Below are 17,481 nucleotides of genomic sequence, written 5' to 3' on the forward strand. Positions count from 1 at the left end.
TCATCATTTGTCCATCCCACACTTTCGGTGCATTTACCTGTCACTTTCCAAATCACACAAAGTCTGTGTTTATTTTTTTAAACAGGTTTGTTGTGCTTGTCAGAGAAATTTAATCCACTTAAACTGCACACGCCTAAAGTTCCGGTCTGCAGCTAAATCTGTCCCGCAAAATAGTGTCAGTCTACAGGCCCCCTTTGCTAGAAATGAACCAATGCAATTACAGTTTTTGTTGGCATCTAGCCTTCTCTGGATTATTCATTTAAGATGCTGCTGTGCCATCATGACAAGTGGAGGAACAATTTCTAAGTATCATTTGTTTATTTTACCCCTCCTCCCACCCCACCCCAGCAAGGCTCCCTTTTCAGCACATCAGCCTATAATGCTGCAAACGGAGCATGAAGGCTTCATATTTAATCTCAGCTGTGATCACATTATATTATGCGCAGCATACAGACTGCACACATGCTATTGGAGTGGAATATATATAGGATTCAGCTTCTGCTCTTGATGGAGCTTGGCTATCGGGGGCAAACACATGTCGCAACTTGCCAAGGAGCAATGCACCTGGGAAACATCATCTCCTCATCTCTCCTGTTGCTAATAGCATTGGTAGCAGTGATTTCTGTAACAATCTATCAACTTTAAAAAAAAAAAAAACCCACAACTTAGGAAAGAAAGTCAAAGACAGCCAAAAATCCTTCTTTCTCTATTCAGCCTTTCAGACTCTCATGGGGCCCTGCTCTCTCTCACGAGCCTTCCTCTGCTTTTCCCTGTCTGGGATTGCAGTGACAGATGGCAGCCCCATGTCAGTGGGGCAGTGGAATCAGTTAGTAGCGTCTTGGACAGCTTGAAAGTTCAGACTAAAACCCGGAGCTGATCCCACTGCCCCACTGACAGGGGGCCACCAGCGGCCACAACAGCCTGTATTATTGAACTCTTCTTGGGGACATGACTATGGATTTGGTGGTGTCCCTATGGACCCTCCTTGGGTGGGTGGCAATGGGGGCTGTCATTATAAGCTCCTGCCCTTCAAAAGTTACCACTAAACCCCTGCTCACAACCTGGCATCCTAAGAAGGAAAGAATAGGGATAAATAAGGGCAGAGATAAGGGCCTGTCCCCTAGTAAATAGGCCCACATGGATCCTACGAGGACAGTTTGCATGCAAAACATGTGCCCTGCCGCTGAAGTATGTCAGCTCCCTAATTCAGTATTCTGCGAGAAGCTGCATGTATGCTCTGTTAAACAAAACAAACACACCTCATTGAACAAGCTAGAATATGGTTTGCAGTGCAAACTCTTCAAATTAATTTGCCCAATACCCCACTGATTTCATTAGAACTTCCTTTTCAGGTTATGGCAGGGCAGGGTTGAAAGAGGGATTTCTGTTATAACACTGTTGTCGTCTCGTCCACTCAAGTTTCTGATAAGGTCCTTTCCCCACACACACACACACCTTGCATAATTTTATAAACCACTATCATGCAGGGCAATGTTCCCCCGTCCCAAGGGAAAAAACTGCCACTCCTGTCCTCTTCCTTTGCAAACTCTCCTCCACTCTACAAGAACCACTGTGGCTGGCAGGATCCTGAATCCAATGGATTCTTAGGCTGCAGTCCTTTATGCACACTTACCTGGGTGAAAGACCCATTGCACTGAATGGGGCTTACTTCTGAATAAGCAGGCACAGGATTGGGCTGCTTGTTAGATCCAGCAGGACTCTGGACACCGCACTTTCAGGATGCAGACAGACTAGAACGGGTTCAGAGAAGGGCATGAAGGACGATCAAGGGAATCGAAACAAAGCTCTGTGAGGAGAGGCTGAAAGAACTGGGCATGATTAACCTTGAGAAGAGAAGATGGAGGGGAGATATGAGAGCACTCTTCAAGTATTTGAAAGGTTGCCACACAGAGGAGGGCCAGGATCTGTTCTCGATCATCTCAGAGTTCAGGACATGGATTAATAGGCTCAAGTTGCAGGAAGACAGATTTCGACTGGACATCAGGAAAAACTTCCTACCTGTTAGAGTGGTACGACAATGGAACCAGTGACCTTGGGAGGTGGTGGGCTGTCCAACCCTGGAGGCCTTCAAGAGGCAGCTGGACAGTCCCCTGTTGGGGATGCATTAATTTGGATTTCTGCATTAAGCAGGGGGTTGGACTTGATGGCCTTACAGGCCCCTCCCAACTCTACTGTTCTATGATTCTGTGAGTCTCCTCATGTTCTAAGAGTTTGATCCTTGATACATAGCCTCTCCCCCTCCCCCTTCCCCTGCTTTTCAGGGTCTCACCATGCCAGAAATTATCAGCCAGAGATGTGGGAGGTCAGGCCAGCCAGCCAAAAAGCATTTTTATGGGTTAATAATTTGTGGACTTGATTGCAGAAGCTCACATCAGAGGGTTGACTTCAGGTTCCGTTGCTCTGTGGGTACCACCACCCCGTCATATTTTACTTTCAGCAGTCCAACTCTAAAGCTATGCATGTGCGTATGTGTGTAAGAGACTGAAAATATAGGCATACACTTGGGAAATTTGTATTTATTTATTTATTAAATTTATATCCCGCCCTTCCTCCCAGTAGGAGAATAAGAACTAGGGTAAGCAGGAGGGGAACAAAAAGGAGGAAATATTGGCAGGTGGGGGGTGGAATGAAGTGTGTGGTACAGTGGTTAAAGTGTTGGAGTAGTGCCTGAGAGACCGAGCAAACCCAGCAGCAATTAAAACAACCAGCAGTTTAAAATTTTTGCGGCTAAATACACAATAACCATCCTTCCAAAAAGGATCCTTTAAAGAAAATTAGTGCGGGAGGGGAGGGGAGAAGACTTGCGTGGTGAAGGATAGTCCTAAGAAGGGATTGAGCTCCCTCCCTCTTTTGTTTTCCCTTGTCCACTGAAGATTGTAAGCTCTGTGAGGGCAGAGACCTGTGAAACCCTGTAAGGCATTATGTAAGTTGTTAGCACTGTATTCCTATGATCAAAGCAGAAGCGAGCAGATGTGTATGAGGATGAGGAGGAAACTTGAAGTGGGTAACTGACTCAGGCGAAAAGGGAAGAGTGGAGGCAGGAAGACCACTGCATGTGTGGATAGGGAGGGGTCCTGAAGAGGGCAGGAAGTAAGCAGTGGTGCAGTGGCAAATTCGGAAGCGCAGGGTCCCTTGATGACAATCACAGCCATGCTCCCTCCCATATTTGTTTGGAGGGGCACTGCTGAGTTGAGAATAAGATCCTTGTTAATGCCTTCTCCCACAACAGACATCCCTAGAAGCCAATAAGCATGAAACAGGAGTGTGTTAGCTACTGAGAAGAGTCTTCTCAGTGGCTGCCTTAACTCCTTTCACTCTGATTTGGTCCAATCTGCAGGAAAGGACAAGGAAGCATGTTAGAAGGCTCTTCTCAGTGGCTAACACACTCCCCTTTCATGCAGATTGGCTCATAGTATGCTGGAGACATAAGGATCTTGCTGGAACCCTGCTCCCAAAAAAGTAAGGGGTGTAAGACCCCCTGAGACCCTGGAGCACTACACCCGTGGAAGTAAGTCCTGGATTTGCATGTGCCTGACAGACAAAGGGCTTGGGAATCAAAAGGAAAGACAGGGGAAGGGAGGAGACTCAGTGGTGGGAGGAGTGCTGAGAAGGGTCAAGCTAAGCCCCTCCCTCTGTTTTGTAAGCTCCTTGCAGGGCAGGGCCTTAGGTTTTACTTATGGCATTCTGTAAGACTTAACACACTGTTTATAGAGATAATGGTGATGATGAAGAAGAGATAGCTGTCATACTCAAGAGCAGACCCATTGAAATTAAGGGTCTACTCTGCTTATGTCTGACATTGGTTAACACCCATTTACAACAACAGCAAGGAAAGAGTGATGGTGCGTGTGTTAAATAAAAAGCAGGAAAAGAGTAGACAGGCTTTGGGTGAACACAAGTTCCTGAAGTTACTAAGTCCCTGCATGTGTGTTTTGTAACCTGTTCAGGTGCAGAGAGCTATTTTGTGGTATGAAACTCACAATGAGCACTGATGGCATATTATTATTATTATTAGTAATACTATTAGCAGGCAAGAGTGAGGTTGTGTGGGAGAATGAACGGATAAAATGTTTATTTGTGCTGAGGGGGATATCCTGTCGGGTGACACAGATAACCTTAAGCTGTTGCGACGGCGTTGTTTTTGCAAGCTCTTTGGGGGCAGGGACCTGTCCCGTTTTTGCTTAGGAAACTCCGCCACCCACCACGTCCACTGAATACGTGGTGCTTGCTGTGACAAAGGGTGGTGGTTTTGGAGTGAATAAGCGTTGGCATCGGGCCAAACCCGAGGGGAGACAAAGAACTCCCGCTCTTGGGGCACGCCGCGGGTGACCGCTCAGAGGGGAACGATCCTTTCGCGAGCCGCTGAGTTGAAGAGACGGCAGAGGCGGGGAGGGGGCGGAGCCACCGGCTCGAGAGGGGCGGGCTCATCTCTCCCCGGCGGCCAGTGAGCGAGTCCGGTCGCCCTCTGTGCCCGCGCGCGACCTGTCCCTCCGCCCCATCACCACCATCACCTGCTTCCCCTCCGCGGCGCGTGCGGAATCTGTCAGTCACACTCCGCCCGCGCGTCACGGCCCTGCCACAGTCTCCCGCTCGCTTTCTGCCAGCAGGAGGGGGGAAGGGGTCTCGGGGCGCGCGCGCGGTGCATGCTGGACCCTCCGCCTCAGCCGCCCTCCGCCTCCAACATGGCGTCGCGCTGTCACCTGTGTGTGTGAGGGAGAGGGAGGGGAAGGCGAGGAGGACCGACAGACCGACCGACCGACCGGGGACACTCCACACCTGGCGGCCCCCCTCAAATCCCTTCGCCCCCCTTTCCCCTTCCTCCTCTTCCTCCGCCTGCTCGCTCAGCTCCTCCCCGCTATGGCGGGGGGCTGAAGGGACCCGCCTTGGCGCCCTCCCTCCGCCCCTCCGCAGCATCCCCTTCCCTTCCCCTCAGCTGAGGCAGGTGCTGTCAACGCCGCTTCAGCTTCCCTCGCCGCCTCCTCCTGATGGGGTCCCCGGCAGGCGCGTCGGGTTCGGCGGCTGCCGCTGCTGCTGCTGCGGCGGCGGCGGCGGCGGACTCGGCTCAGTGGCTGTCGGTGAAGGAGGAGACCATCTTCCTCCACGACGGGCTGATCCGGGTCACGGACCTGGCCGAGCTGCCCAGCGAGATCGTCGGCGTGGCCGAGCCTGCAGACACCGAGCTGGAGGTGAGGAGAGGAAGGACGGAGGGAGGGGTGGTGGTGATGATGATGGAGGAGGATCTGGCCTTCGTCCTCCTCCGCGAGCTAGGCTTTGGCCGTAAGATCAGGTCGGGGTTCAATCTGGCCTTCATCAGCACCACAACTAGAAACCCACCACGCACACCTCCCATCCCTTCCCGTAGCTGAGGCTTTAACTGGAGGGGGAATTGGGGAATTCGAGATGGCGAAGTCATCCTCATCCCTACGAAGTAGCAATAAGTTTTGTGGATGGGTGGGAATACGGCCTTCATCGTCGTCATCATCATTCTTGTTCATGATGGCCTCTTCACCTCTGCAGAATAGGCTTTAAGGATAAAGTGTATGTTTCTGTGGTGGCGTCTGGCCTTCATCTACATAATTCATCATCATCATCACCATCCCTCCCAATAAGATGGGGCCAATTTTTCCATAATCCTAATCTGACTTTGACAGGAAGAGGGGGAGAGACCGGACATTCATCTTCATCATCATAATCATCATCAACATCCAACCCTCTGAATGAATCTCTCACAATAACATTGGGGACGGGGTGCCAAGGTGGATGGAGTGGAACAGCTGGAGGAATAATGGAGGGTCAAAATTTGCAAGGGGGATGGATGTAGAGGAACCTATCCCTAAATTTTGATGCCACACTCTCCCTTGTATCCCTTTCCTCCCCTCGATGATGATGCTTTTAATCAATAATGTATTGAGATCTTTCAGAGTTAAACTCAGATAATGATTTTGACATCTTTTACTACCCCTTGGTTACTGCTTCCCCATGCCAACGGATTGGGATGGGGGAGGAGTAAAATGTTCAAACCAGGTGTGTGTGAACTATGTGGTATTCCAATCAAGGGGTGAGAAAAGAATGGGGTGAAAAAATCAGGGATGATGGAAAAGAAAAACTGAGGGATAGCCCTTTCCCAAATAAGAGGTGTTGGGAAGAGATGTTAAAATGTAGGCAGAGTGTCTGGATTAGCAAACTCTAGGCTTTGGAATAAGGTAAGATGTCAAAATTGGGACATGGATGGTCAACCCATGAGTGGGTAACTCGAATGGAGAAATTGGATAAGGGTAAAATAAAGATGTGAATGGGGCTATTGTTGGAAGGAATGTGAGGAGGAAGAATAAAAGATGGGGTGATGGGTCACAAAGAGCAATAATGGAAGGTGGGGGTGTCAATTAGCACTTGATGGGAGAGAAGGCCACAAGGGAAGCATGAATAACAAGAGTCAAAATGAGGAAGAGATGATGAGGGCAAAGCGTTTCACTGGAATGGTAGTTAGTGAGCAGACTGGGGAGACTGCACTTAGGCTGTGGCAACTTTCAGGTAAAAGTTGTGGGGAGCAAAAACTGTGAGGTAGCAGTGATGAAGGGGTCAGGGAAGCTTAGGAGGAGCAGGGTGGTGATGAGGGAGGATATCCTATGTAGTAGGGGATTCCAATTACTAGTTGGAGGATGAGGAGCTGTGAAGTATCAGATGGAGAATCAATAAGGGATGGTGGGGGATGAGGACAAGAGAGAAGCACCTGATGGTTCAAAAAATGTCTTGGTGCACTAGGATCATAATGGGTTGGGGGGAGAGACTGACAGCTATTAGGAGAGAATGAAGCATCAAGCCATGCACATGTCAGGGCAGGCCTGACTCCCAAATGTATAGCAATGGTGGCAAAAAGGTGATTCAGCAGGAGCAAAAGTGGAGGAAGCAGGACACTAAAGCAGTTGAAGCTTCCCTTGTTTTGAACCAGGAAGGGCAGAATCCTCCTGTCTTCATTTGCCCAGAGAAGGATCTTCTGAAAATTGATGGTGGTTTTAATTATTACTATTGTTTTCTTTACAATGTATATCTGTTTTCACAGAGAAATGTCTGGGATGTGTTTAAGAGCTGGGTATCAAGGCTGGAGATTATAATGATGGTTGAACGGCCAAGGGGAGTAGCTATGATTCTTTACCACCTCAGCCTCTCCTTCTCCTCTGGTAATTGTGGGCAGCTGAGCTGTAGAGAGCTTTATAACACCGTAATTGTGTGTTGTTTGAAATATGTACTTTGGGTGAGCTGCTGTCAGTCATTTCTGCTTGCATGGCTGTCTCTTCGGTAGTCTGCATCTCTTCCTCATGCACCTCCCTCTGTCACCCCGCCCTCTCCTCCAGCAGTGTGGCTTGCAGTGACACAGGTTCTTTGTCAGAAGCTGGGTGGCGTGAACCGAATGGGGATGGTTCAGCAAGCGCTGCATTGAATGCTTATGTTCAGTCACCTGCGTTTGTTTGGGGGCTTGGCAGAAGGCTCTCTCTTATTGCCAAAAAGAACCACGAGTTGCAACTGGTATAATAGCCAGTTGCCTGGGCAATATGATGACTGGATTCTGGTGACAGCAAGGTTAATTCCTTCTTGGTGCCCTTCAGCGTAGTGTTGAAAAGAGAATCTTTCTGGACAGATTTTTTTTTTACTGTTGTTGAATGGTCTAAGTGTTGCACCCCAGTTGTTATTAAAATGAATCTTACTAACAATGCAGGCCCAGGCTTTTATGTCTGGCATCTGTTATCTGCTTTTTCTGGGGGAGTGTAAAATGATGCAATGATTCATGAGTCTTATGGTCCAGAGTTCATTTTTTTGGTATCAGTACAGCTTGTGTGCAAAGATGGAGTTGAATCCATTCATTCTGCAACCTTTAATAGCTCAAATAATCACATGCCTGGTAGCTGCAATCTGGGCTTCCTCATGGCATTTCTGTGCAAGAGTTGGTCAAAGTGTGTGCCATGATTCTAAGGTTTACTTTATTAAATCTCCTGTTGTCCAGGCTCTAAAACTGATGTAAAACTTGCCACAGAATCAAAACGGATATGTGGGGTCTTTTGGTTTCGTGAAAGAAACTGCAATTGATAGACATTTCATTCTTGTACTGTATCGTTTACCTTACAAATTGGACATGGATTCATTGGAATCACAACATTAAGGCATATTGTAGTGAAAGCTCTATCACCCCATAGTTAAAGGAAACCATGGACGGGAGAAGGGAGGGAATTTGCACCTGAAGGAAGGGAAAGCATGCAAGCCCACAGGACAGAGATCAGGTATATTTTGACTACCCATCCTGAGCCTAAGCCAAACGGTGCTAATTTTGGCACTCAGATTTGCAAATGCATTGGAGGCCTGGGATAACTGACAAGGATGGGGGTGGAGGGGCTGATGGTGGTGCCCAGGGAGGGGGTGGGGAGAGTTGGCCCCTTTCAGCCCTGTGTTTCTATCATCCCGTGTTGCAACAGGTCACAGTCGCAGATAGAGCAACTCAACCTGACTATTCCATTGGTTCAACTTATCTAGAAGCTGAACCACTGTAGCAGTCTTCAGGTGTGCACATAACATAAACCCTTGAAGTACTCAGAATCTTTAGGTGTTAAAAGTTAAATGTGCTTGTTCAAAATAAGCTCTATGCAGCTCTTTGTGGCTTATTATTGGTCAGGCCATCTTGTTCCTTTATTGCACATTTTATGTATTGTTTCCCTACATGTTATCTGTGCACACCCTCTGGCAAGAACTTGGGAACATTGCCTCATTAGAGAGGTCACGATTAATTAGAGTTCCTTGCAGCCTGTCCCAATAATTGTGGCATTAAAAGTATATAAATGGAATAAAGAGGAGCTTCAGAAATCCATTCAGGCAAAGGACGAGTTAGAAAGGGTAGTGATGAAGCTAATTCAGGCTTTCACTTAAAAAAATAAAAAAAGGTTTGGACACATATGGTTGTAAAGATAAAGCTTCCAAACATTTGCAGGGTGTAAATGCATGCAGCAGCATCTAACTGTTCTGCTGTGTTGATATGAAGAGCCATGGAGGTCTGCTACTAGTGTTGCTCATAGACTATGCATTCCAGTGGGATGGGCAGGTGGTAATGGAAGTGGGAGTTTGGGGGGGCGTTATAAAATGTGGTGAAATGGAGCAGAGGTTACGCGTAATCACGCAAGGAGTAAAGAACAGAATTTGCAGTGTACCAGTCAGGGGCAGGTGTTCTCACTCTTAGCAGCAAATGAGGTTTCAGTCAGAATTGTAGACAGTACTCTTTAAGTTCCAGGGCTTCTTCAGAACATTAGATTTAAGGTGGATTTACCGTGACACCTCATGGAGGTTGAATGCACAGTAATGGTATTTGCCCCAGAATCAGAGGCAGCATACTTCTGAATACCAGCTGTTGGGGAATGACAGCAAGAGATGGCAATTGCGCGACTGGAAAGAAAACAGTTCTGGTCCAACAGAGATTTGCCTGTGGCCCAACCACATATTATATTTTTATTCAGCTGTTGGACTTGAAACAACTTCTTTCGATTGATCCCAAACCCCTGAACATCTCAGTCAATGTCTATAGCACCAGGGCTGTGGAGTCGTGGAGTTGAAGTCGGAGTCGGGAGCAATTTTGGGTGGAGTCGGAGTCGGTAGAAATGTACTCTGACTCCGATTCCGACTCCTTCATAAATGGCAAATGTATATTAACTAATAATAACAAATTTACTGTAGTAAAATGGTAGCACAAGGCATTTCATCACCACCACGTGAATCCAGAGCTTGGAAAAGTTACTTTTCTAAACTACAACTCCCATCAGCCCCAGGGATTGGTCTCATGGGAGTTGTAGTTTAGAAAAGTAACTTTTCCAAGGTCTGGATTCACGTGGTGGTGATGAAATGCCTTGTGCTACCATTTTACTACAGTTAATTTGTTATTATTAGTTAATATACATTTGACATTTATGAAGGAGTCGGAGTCGGACAGTAGAAAAATAGAGGAGTCGGAGTCGAAGGTCTGGTGTACCAACTCCACAGCCCTGTATAGCACATACTGGTAACTCCCACACCAAAGGGAAGAAACTACCCCACATTTCATTTGAATGTGCCCCATATGAACCTAACCATTTCCTAAGACAGGCCCCGCTGTTTAGCCTGCTGGTAGGAAAGATCAGATTGCTGGGTACTGAGGACAGGGCCTTTTCATTAATGACTCCACAACCATAGAAAAGCCTCCCTGGGAAAGTTATTTAAGCAGGAGTTGAAGCAAGGGTTTTTACAAATATTCATTTTATATGTTTTCATTAATAAAATACAATAAAATAATATTGTTTTACTTTACCCTGGAACAACTTGTATTTTTAAAAGCAGGATTTAAATTATTATAATGAATAAAATAAACCTTACCTGCTGTTCCTGTGGACTCTGTAGTCCATGGATCTAGCCAGGTCCTGATTGTTCACTGTGTCCCTGAAAATTGTGCCGTGCTAGTAATTTTTCAGCCATGTGCATGGAGGCATTTAGCCAAACCTAGTAACCATGCCCTTAGTATATTCTTTATTCAATAAATAATGGGTACCTGGGTATATAAAAGTTACATATAAAGTACTCTGAGATTGTCTCCTGATATTTTAAATTCTGTGTTTAGAGCAAATAAGTTGGTCAGCAGCAGTGCTTGGTGACTTTCTCTTATTAGAGTGTTACTGGAGTTGTCAGTGTGCCAAACCCATCTCTGTAGAGGAACAGGCCTTTGTCATCTCTCACTTTTGTGTTTCTGCCACACTTGCATACCTATTGGATATTTTATCAGTTCTTTGCAAAACTCTGGTAGAGCTCTAGTGCACAAGCGACAGCTACCCTCTTCATTTTGGGGAACTGTTCTCATATGCGCACAGAGCTGCTTCCCTTATTAAAGTGGACAAAGAACCTTCCTCATTTGTGCAGTGTATCTCCAATAGGGTCAGGAAAGCCTCTGGACTGGATTTTAGCTTCCACAGTATCTATGACCTTAAAAGTAAGGGAAAAGCTAACCAAGGGACATAGGCTACTACTCTGTACTTGGTGATTCTAGGCATCAGAGAGGGAACAAAAAATCACCCAGAGGAGCAGAATAAATACCTTGCATGCATGTAACATGGTCAGCCCTTTAAACTGGCTTAAAGTTTGTCCTGATTCACTGAATCAAAGCCAGTGGTGGATATTTACCTGGAACTTATGTTGCCATCATGAGACCAAGCCCTGGGAAGCTTCTGTGTGCCTTAGAAATTACTTTTGCTACTAACCAGGGCAGCAGCATTCTCCAAAGGTTCCCACTGGTGATTCACCTTGTCAATCATGGAAGGACATACAGAGAGGAAATGATGATTTCTTGGCTGGCCTCATTTGCATCCCTCTCCTTTGGGTGGCAGCATGTCAACATGCCTATTATTTCATTAGGAGCTAATTGATAGGTGTCTAATGACTAAGCAACACATGCAGATAGATCGAAATCCATGCAGGAATGCTCTTGTTCAAACCAGTGAGTGATAGTTCAACTGGAAATAAAGTTGAAGATGCAAATGACTTTTTCATTGTGAAAGGTGTAAGGCAGTTTGTTGCTGGTATTTTACCAAATAAATTTTAATCTCTGACTTGAGCAAGGAGGGGATCAGAAATTCAACGTTTAATTTTTTTAAAAATAACTTGATAATACAAAACATAATTTTTAATTTTATTTAAAAATATCTTGCCTTTCCTCCAAATTGAGGCTAGCTAATTGACTTACATCTCTGTCTTCATAAGAACCCTCTGAAGTAGGTCAGGCTGAGAGATGGTAACTGATCCCAAGTCGCCTAGCAAGATTCATAACTGAGGGAGGATTTGAACCTGATTTCCCCAGGCTGGCCGAAGTTCAACCCATCCACCACATCACATTGGCTTTCCAGTGCATTTTATGGCTACAATATAATAAGATTGTAACTATTGTGTATGGGTTACTGGTTTTGCCCGGTCATGTGGGTTACTGAGTTTGGCCCGGATTCATACAGCTGCACAGATAATTCTGGGCACTCAAAGAGGGGCTTGCGTTTCTTGAAGAAGAACAGATCTCCCATGTCATGACAAATCACTTTTGAAGTGGAAGGAAGTTTCAAAAACAGCTTTTGATATGGTATGCTGAGTGCTTTTGTCATTCCAGCATGAAAAGTAAATATCCCGCTCAGAGCATGTAAGCTGTTGGGCACATCCAGCTAAACTAGCCTTTGTTTCTCCCCAAAGAATTTCATCCATGTATTCATGTCATTGTCCTTTTTAGTATGTGCTCCATTCAGCTGCCAGCTTGTTCAGTGTAGGTTAACTCAAATGTATGTTCATAGCTGGACTTGGGATGTTGCCAGAGCTCGACAGAAACTCTTCTGGCATCTGAACAGCATCTGTGGTGGCTTAAATCTCAGGCTAAGGCTTCCAGTTGCAAACTTCCAACTGAATGGTAAAAGGTGGGCACCCCTCAAATTTGTCAAACCAAGTAATTGTTGAGAAGGTCAGTTCTGCTTCTTTGAACAGTTTATTCTCACATTAATACATTTTCTGTGGGAGTGTGTGAACCCAGAGGATGGATGAAAGATGAAAAAATGGGAAAGGGGGTAGCCTGTACTGAACAAGAGACACAAGGGACTGTCAACTTGCAAGTTGCAGGAAGCCAGATTTTGACTGGACATCAGGAAAAACTTCCTAACTGTTAGAGCCATACGACAATGGAACCAATTGCCTAGAGAGGTAGTGGGCTCTCTGACACTGGAGGTCTTCAAGAGACAGCTGGACAGCCATCTGTCAGGAATGCTTTGATTTGGATTCCTGCATTGAGCAGCAGGATGGACTTGATGGCCTTATAGGCCCCTTCCAACTCTACTATTCTATGATTCTATGCAAGCTCTAGATATCTTTTGAGCTGCCAAATGATGGACTTTGGTGTGCATTATCATTATTGAGAAGTTGTGATTCTTGCTTCCTAGGCACTGTGCTAAAAATACACCTCTTAGTAAATTGCTGTTTCTTTCTAGGTTAGATTGAGAGCAGACTTAAATTATCCTGCATTTTTTGTTTTTGTTTTTAATATCCTGCCTTAGCATATGCCTATAATAAATTGCCTGCCAAAGTGACTTCCCATTCGATTTAGTAATTGCGACTTGCTTCCTTGGAGAGCTCTACTTTGTATGTGGCATTTCTGAAAATGCCAGGTAACACAGAAGCAAAAGCCAGAAACTGCATCCACATTTAAGACCAACCAGCCTACTGGTGTTCAGAGGGCAACAAACTTCCACGCTTTGGAGTTATCAGAAAAGATGAGGGGTTCTGTTCTGCTGGGAGGAAAGATAGTGAATAGAAAACACATTCTCTGTGCCAATGATTTTCTCCCTTGGCTCTCCTGCCAGAGAGACTTGTTTGTTGCAGAAGTGGTCTAGGCTGCAAAGTCAGTTCTTGCATAGTGCTGCCCAATCATTTTTGCCCTCAGCTCAGTGCCATGTGAACATTAGGGGTGTGCCTGTTGAAGGCAAAATTTAATTGTGTTGTGAGCTTGTGGGAAAGTTGTGCACCACCTTAATATTGCAATGTATTGATATGTTAGCCTGCCTTGGGTGGATAAAAAGGTGGGCTAAGAATCCAGTAAATACAAAATAATCTTACTAATTACCAAGGGACCCCAGGGTCCTCCAAATAGGTTGCTACTCTAGACCCAGAGATGGAATTTGGTTTTCAGATCTTCTCTGAAATAGCAGAAGTTAAAGTTATATCTTAAACTGTTGTAAGCTGCTTTAGAATCTCATGGTCAGAAAGTTGAATGTAAACTGATTCACTGGACTTTGTAGCGTCTCAGTATTTTTGTCATTTTGAAGCAGAGCGCGGTTTTATATTTTTCAACATGACAGTCTCAGCTCCATGCATGTTCAGATCTAAAGGGGCATAAGATCTCATCCTCCACCCCGTCCTCTTTTGCATCATGCCTTTTTTAGACCGTCAGTTTGAAGGCAAGCACTGCCAGGTTTTTGTATTGATCTGTAAGCTGTTTTGGGATCTTTTTGGGCTGAAGAGCAGGGTAAAAATGCCTTAGAAAGAAAACCTGCAGAGAGTTTTCATAGTTTTTGGTAGACAGATCACTAATCCCACTATTTCACAGGTAGTGAACTGAAGTGATAGAAAGTGACTTACCCAAGGCCTCTCAATTAGTCCATGTCAGGGAACAATCTAAACATCTAGAGAATTAAAATAAATAAATCAAATGTGAAATGGCTGCTGAGATGTGTAGACTGCCCCAAACATTAGCTGCTAGTGACAAACAAGTCCATCTGTATTCAGCAGTGGTTCTTCAATTTTACTGGCTCCAGGACAAGGAGGACTCTTTGATACACTTGAATGGGTCTTGCCACCTCTGTCATTCATATGCCTTATGTTTGTTTAATGCCTTCAAAATCTGTGTAGATCCTTTTTGGTGAATTTGGATGAGCAATTAGCATGACACCAGTGGTAGCACAGTCAGTCACAGACTATTAGTACAAAACCTCTTTGAGGAAAATGGGGTATCCTAGCAGGAAGACAAACTTAGGTGCAGTTTTTTATCCTTGAGAGAGGTGGAAACTCCAGGTGTTGCAAAAGCATGTTCCAGTTTGTAGTATTGCCTTATATTATTGCATTTTTTCTCTGGTGCCCACAGCATATGTATAGCCTCCCCAATTTACTGCTGCCAAAAATGCAATGTTTGCACTCCTGGTATCTGTGAAGAAAAATACCCACCCCCACCCCCAAAAATTTCATTCCCGTAAAGTTCCTTGCTCACTTCCCCACTCTTCTGTTTCTTTTATGACAAAGTGGGTCATTGAAACTTCTCTTCTAGCCTAAAGCATTTTATAAGCTACACACAATATTTGCCACTAATTGGGCCGTGTCGATGCCACTGGGGAATATATTTCTATGGCCCTGTGATAGCAGAGTGGTAGTACCTTCATTTCAGTGTGAGCAAAAGTATTGCTTATTTCAGCATCATTTGAACCTAGACTTGAAAGGTGTTTAACCATAACTTTGATTAAAATGTGGAATGAAATTGAAGCGTAATAATTTTGCTACCGCCTTTTCCCCACGGACCATTTTTAATTTCCAGAAGTACTTGTGAAACTATTCAGTATTGTGCTTACACGATGTAGTGCTTGAAAGGCTGCATACACAAATAGAATATATTTGTATTTTAAGAGAGTGGCTTCTGGGCTACTCTTCTGCACAGCTTGTTTTTCAGCACCTTTCCTGCTCCCAGATACCTTGCTTTCCTGTGACACTGGAAAGTCATATGGTTTTGGCAGGCTTAGAGAATCATTTGATCAAAACCATTCACTCAATGTAGAGCCTTTTACCACTGCAGGCAATATTATTTATTTATTTAACATGCTTCTGTGCTGCCTTTCCTGTGCCTGGAGCAGCTCACAACAATATTTAAAAACATAATCCATAGTCCTAAAATCATAATTTGACAGTTTCAGCCACAGCAGTTGTCACCTCCAATACAAATCCTTGCTGGCTTCCAAAGGCCCTCCTGGAAAGTTATGGGTTGTAGGAACATAGGAAGCTGCCTTACATTGAGTCCATCTAGCTCTCCCAGGCATAGCTGGAGATGCTGGGGATTGAACCTGGGATCTTCTGCATGCAAGGCATGCTCCATCCCTGAACGGCAGTCCTTCCCCTTGCAATCGTTCCAAATGCCTATGCTCTTATTCACCTTCCCCTGGAAGGATTAGGAGTTAGAGGAGACCGAAAAGGACAGAGCTTGTCAGTGAAGTAGCCCATGACTGAATCTGACCAAACTGACAAGAGCAGGACTGGCCCATCTGCAGAAGCAACCAAAAAGGTCACGAGGTAGCAGCATTTTTGGAAGCTTTGGATCACATTTAGAGCTTGTAAGGAATTCTGGGTGCATAGCGACAAGATTTTTGAACATGTGGTAGCATCTTAGGCCAGGTTTTGGATTAAATTGATTATCCTGACCCATTGCAAGATGTCCTCAGGCCTGGTTTTGGGACTGAGACAGCTTTTGGTCACACTGGCAGATGATCTACACCAGGAACTAGACAGGGGGAGTATGTCTCTGTGGGCCACTCAACAGCTTTCGATAACCATACACCATGGTATCCTTCTGGACTGCCTGAAGGGGATGGGCTTAGGTAGAAAAGTTGTGTGATGGTTTTGGTCCTTCCTTGTGCGTCAGTTTCAGAAGATGACATGGGATTCATCTGGACCTTCATCTTGGCCCAATATCCCTCAGGATCAGTTCTTCCCCCCATTCTGTTTAGCATCTACATGTTAAACAGCACTGGGAGAGAATGGTGACATACAACTCTAGTTCATCATTTTTATCTAAAACCAAACAAGTGGTTGATGTTTTGAATTGGTAGCTGGAGGTAATAGTGGATGGGATAAGGGCAAATAAATTAAAGCTTAATCCAGACAAGACAGATGTACTCCTGGTCAGGAAGGAGATGGAATTTGGAACAGTCTGTTTTTGAATGGGATAGTACTCAAAGAATCAGCTTCATAGTCTGGAGTGCTCCTGGATTCAGTTTTGCACCTTGGGTCCTCAGGTAGCAGTGGCTACCTGGGGCATCTTTGGCTAGCTTAGACTGGTAACACATGCCTTAGTTACATCTAGATTGGATTAGGGGGTTACCTTTGAGAGTCTTTGGAAATTTCAGTTGATCCAGAATGTGACAAGCAAAGATGTTAGTGGGCATATGCCCATATTACATTTATCCTGCAATGATTCCACTTATTGGGAATTTGTTGCTGTGTGCAATTTAACGTGTTGATGATTACCTTCAAAGTCCCTAATGGCTTAGGTCCAGGGTACTTAAAGGGCTGCCTGCTCCTTAAGTTCTGGTAGAGAGGCCCTTCTTTGTGTCCTACCTATGATGATGGCAGTGCAATTGGTGGTGGCTTCGGAAAGGGCCTTCTGTCTGACAGCGTCCATGTTGTGGAGCCCCTTCTTCCATGACATTTGGCTGCCCCCCTGTTGTGGTGTTTTCCATTCCATAGTAAATAACCATCTATTCCAGCAGGCTTTTGCCTTGCTAGGTAGGTAATGTTTTGCTTTGAATATTGTTTTATCTGCCTCTATTGTGCTGATGTTGTAGTTTTATTGTGAGATTGTAATTTCAATTCATGTAAGCCACCTTCAGTGATGCATAGGGATCAGAAAGATAAGGTAATTTCCCCCCATCATAAATAAATAACTATTGTTTTAAAGTTTTTTGTTATCTCTGTTCCTGTTTCTAAAGGCTTTATGATGGTATTAAATTTTATGAGTTTTGTGGATTTTTAAAAATGGTTGTAAGTCACCTTGGGTATTTTGACTGCAACAGAAGGACAGGGTATAAATGTTCTAAATAAATAAATGGATGGTGTAGGCAATCAGCTAGCCACGGGCAAAAGCATGTTCATGTTAAATATCAAACCTGCCAAAATGATCTG

At 45.0% G+C, this 17,481-nt stretch overlaps 1 protein-coding gene across 6 annotated transcripts in view; it reads left to right on the forward strand.

Annotated features, from left to right (window-relative positions):
• Positions 1-4,533: 4,533 nt before the first annotated feature.
• The window catches only part of HECTD4 (HECT domain E3 ubiquitin protein ligase 4), a 151,461-nt gene continuing 138,513 nt past the window's right edge, over positions 4,534-17,481 (forward strand). For all 6 annotated transcript variants that reach the window (XM_061603389.1, XM_061603390.1, XM_061603393.1 and 3 more), the window contains exon 1: positions 4,534-5,207. In XM_061603389.1, the coding sequence (XP_061459373.1) occupies positions 5,007-5,207 (201 nt within the window). In that variant the 5' untranslated portion in view covers positions 4,534-5,006. The remainder of the gene's footprint in view (positions 5,208-17,481) is intronic.

This window comes from Rhineura floridana, chromosome 19, assembly GCF_030035675.1.
Source record: "Rhineura floridana isolate rRhiFlo1 chromosome 19, rRhiFlo1.hap2, whole genome shotgun sequence".
In the NCBI taxonomy this organism is placed as follows: Eukaryota; Metazoa; Chordata; class Lepidosauria; order Squamata; family Rhineuridae; genus Rhineura; species Rhineura floridana.